Raw genomic sequence first — 3,577 nt, 5'->3', positions numbered from 1 at the left:
GGCTGAGGTGAGAGGCTCGCATGAGCCCAAGAGGTTGAAGCTGCAGTGAGCTGTGATTCTACCACTGCACTCCAGCCTGGGTGACAGAGCAAGACCCTGTCTCAAGGTGATGAAATGATTAGAATTATCCCAAATCTACTATCCCGAATGGTATAGTTATTTTGTATCATTGTATAATTTTCTCCTGCTACTCATTTCTTCGGGTTCTAAGGGAGAGTAAGTTCTAGTTGGTTTCCAAAAGCCCCAACTTAAATGGCTTCCTGGCAATTTTGATCTTAAAGATTGTCTTTTTTAAAGCTGGCCAGAGCAGCTGGCATAAAGAGAAAAAAAAAAGATTACGTCTTTTCTTCTTTTCTCTCTCTCTCTCTCTCTCTCTCTCCTCTGGTACCTAGAACACATGCAGAAGGTGCTTAGTATACTCGTGAGCAATGAATACATAAATAAAATGAGTTTAGAAGAGACCTGGGAAAGTCTGGGTAGTGGAATGGGAATACTCTTCTTTGTTAGAAGATAATAGATACCTCAGCACTGGGACATCAGCAGTGATAATCCTGCGTCACAGTTGGTGAGAAGCAGCGGGAAATCAGGGGGAAAGGAGGTAGAGGCAGGCACAGTGGCAGCCCAAGGAAATGAAGGCAAACTGTGGTCATGAGACCAAAGACAAGGGGAGCTGGGGAAGGGAATGATGTCATCAGAACAACAATAGAGGAAGATGGTTTTGGCAGCAGCTTTTGAATAGACTTTGAAGAAAAAAATCAGAGAGAGGGGAAAAAGGAAACGGGAAAGGGAAGTCTGTTGAGAACTCAGCATGACATTTGGAGTGGGTGGAGAGCTTCCTGTATAGCTTGATGTTTGGAACATCTGGTCACCTCTTACAATAACAAAACCTTAGAAATTTCAAACTTTCTCAAGTGGCCAGGTTAGAATGAGTGTGAATTCCATGGCCAAACCGTCATTGCCAGAAGACAGGAATATCTAAAGAAAGAAAAATTCAGATAGAAACTGACTCTTAACACTGAGAACACCCCCACTAGTTTTTTGATGTAAGTAGTCCTATTTGTCAATGTATATATGCTTTATTTTTGGAATACAGTATTGGCTTTGTATTAAATTTAAAGTGTTAAGTCTACTTTAATTCAATTATCTCAAAGGGCTAAGGTTAATCAACAGATTTACAAAGAAAGCAATTGTTTTCAAAGCTTATGATTTTCACTACCCATTTTTCTGGTGTATTAATTTTTGCTAGAGTCCATACCTTGTTTCATTTGCAATATTGGCCAAAATTTTCCACAACTCAGTTGTGCCCTCTAGTGTTTATTAGCATTTAGTGACAGCCACTTTGGAGGTTTTGTTTGTTTGTTTGTTTGTTTGAGACACAGTCTCGCTGTGTTGCCCAGGCTGGAGTGCAGTAGCATGATCTCGGCTCACTGCAACCTCCATCTCCCAGGTTCAAGCGATTCTCCTGCCTCAGCCTCCCAAGTAGGTGGGATTACAGGTGCCCGCCACCACGCCCAGCTAATTTTTGTATTTTTAGTAGAGATGGGGTTTCACTGTGTTGGTCAGGCTGGTCTCGAACTCCTGACCTCGTGATCTGCCTGCCTCAGCCTCTCAAAGTGCTGGGATTACAGGCATAAGCCACTGCGCCCAGCCCAATCCCAGGTCTTCACACAAGGTAAACTCATTGTCAACCAGAAAATGTTTAAATTCACCTATAGCCTGGAAGCCCCAGCTTTGAGCTGTCCCACCTTTCTGGACCAATCCCATGTATTTATTAAATGTATTTGATTGATGCCTCATGCCCCTCTAAAATGTATAAAACCAAGCTGCACCCCGACCACCTTGGGCACATGTTCTCAGGACCTCCTGAGGGCTGTCTCATGGGCCATGGTCACTCATATTTGGCTCAGAATAAACCTCTTCACATATTTTAGAAAGTTCGACTCTTTCTGTCGACAATAGGGAGGTGCTGTAGGATGTTAGGCACATTATTACCAGCTTCGCCATGTTTTTGAAAGTTTTTATTATAATTCTATTGCTAATAGTGTGGTTAACCTCCATATAATAATACAGTAGTCCCTCCTTGTCTGTGAAGAATACATTCTGAGATCCCCAGTGGATGCCTGAAATCGCTACAGTACCAAACTCTATAGATACTGGGGTTTTTTGTAGATATAGACACACACATATCCCTATGATAAAAGTTAATTTATAAATGAGGCACAGAAGAGATCAACAACAATAACTAATGATAAATCGAACAATTTTAACAATATGCCAGCATCCCTACCCTTGTGCTTTGATGCCATCATTAAGTCAAAGAAAGCTTACGTCAGGGAAGTGGCTCCTGTAAGGGCGCAAAGCAGCGTGGCAGGGGTCCGAGCTGGGGTTCTGTCTCCGCTGGGCTGCCGCCCCAGCTGGACTACCGCCAGGGAACTCAGCGCCAATTACCTCCAGGAGAAGCTGCAGCGGGACCTGGAGGCAGAGCATGTGGAGGTGGAGGACACGACCTTCAACCGTTGCGCCTGTAGCTTCCGAGTCCTGGTGGTGTCAGCCAAGTTCGAGGGGAAGCCGCTGCTTCAGAGACACCAGCTGGTGAATGCGTGCCTAGAAGAGCTCCCACACATCCATGCCTTTGAACAGAAAACCCTGACCCCAGAGCAGTGGGCCCGTGAGCAGCAGAAATGAGGGACTGGAACCTGCACAGCCATTAAATTATAAATCTGGACCAAAAAACAAAAATATAAATCTGGACAAAAAACAAAAAACCTTACATGAGCACACACTCTTCAATACCGTGACAGTTGATCTGATAACTGGGCCAGCTACTAAGTGATTGATGGGCAGGTAGTGTAGACGGCATGGAGACACTGGACTAAGGGATGATTCACAACCAGCCCCAAGCAGGATGAAACAGGACAGCGAGAGATTTCATCCTGGTTATCAGAACAGCGCGGGAAACTTATTAATTGTTTATTTCTGGAATTTTTCTTTTTTTTCTTTTTTTTTTTTTTGAGACGGAGCCTTGCTCTGTTGCCCAGGCTGGAGTGCCATGGTGTGATCTTGGCTCACTGCAACTTCTGCCTCCCAGGTTCAAGTGATTCTCTTGCCTCAGCCTCCCGAGTAGCTGGTATTACAGGCACTGCTACCACACCCAGGTAATTTTTGGTATTTTTTGGTAGAGACAGGGTTTCACCATGTTGGCCAGGCTGGTCTTGAACTCCTGATCTCAGGTGATCCACCCGCCTCAGCCTCCCAAAGTGCTGGGATTACAGGCATGAGCCACTGCGCCTGGCCAGAAGGCTGTATTTTGTATGACTGTATTTATATGACATTCTGGAAAAGAGAAAACTATAGCTATTAGGCACTGTTCTAAGTATTAGACTGACAATACGTGATGATGCTAGTCTTTGAAATAGAAAACACAGGAGAAAAAGCAGGATAGCAAAGGGGGAAATGATTACTTGAGTGTTGGGCATGTTGGGTTTGAGGTGTCTGAGGGAAAGCCAGTGGAAGTGTCAATGGGAGGCAGAACTCAGGAGCACTGCCAGGGCTGGAGATAGATTTGGGAATCAATAAC

At 44.5% G+C, this 3,577-nt stretch overlaps 1 protein-coding gene across 1 annotated transcript; it reads left to right on the top strand.

Annotated features, from left to right (window-relative positions):
• The first annotated feature begins 2,271 nt into the window (after positions 1–2,271).
• On the top strand, positions 2,272–2,685 carry LOC101148781 (bolA-like protein 2). The gene has a single exon (XM_055368071.2). The coding sequence runs from the start codon at positions 2,272–2,274 to the stop codon at positions 2,683–2,685; it is 414 nt and encodes a 137-aa protein (XP_055224046.1).
• The last annotated feature ends 892 nt before the right edge of the window (positions 2,686–3,577 follow it).

The sequence above is a fragment of the Gorilla gorilla genome, chromosome 17 (assembly GCF_029281585.2).
Source record: "Gorilla gorilla gorilla isolate KB3781 chromosome 17, NHGRI_mGorGor1-v2.1_pri, whole genome shotgun sequence".
Classification (NCBI taxonomy): Eukaryota; Metazoa; Chordata; class Mammalia; order Primates; family Hominidae; genus Gorilla; species Gorilla gorilla.
The sequence above is the reverse complement of the archived record's forward strand: the minus strand, read 5'-3'. Positions and strand labels throughout refer to the sequence as shown.

What these genes read in the sequence shown, in the direction of transcription:
- LOC101148781 (XM_055368071.2), top strand. Translation starts at nt 2,272, where the DNA reads ATGCCAGCATCCCTACCCTTGTGCTTTGATGCCATCATTAAGTCAAAG.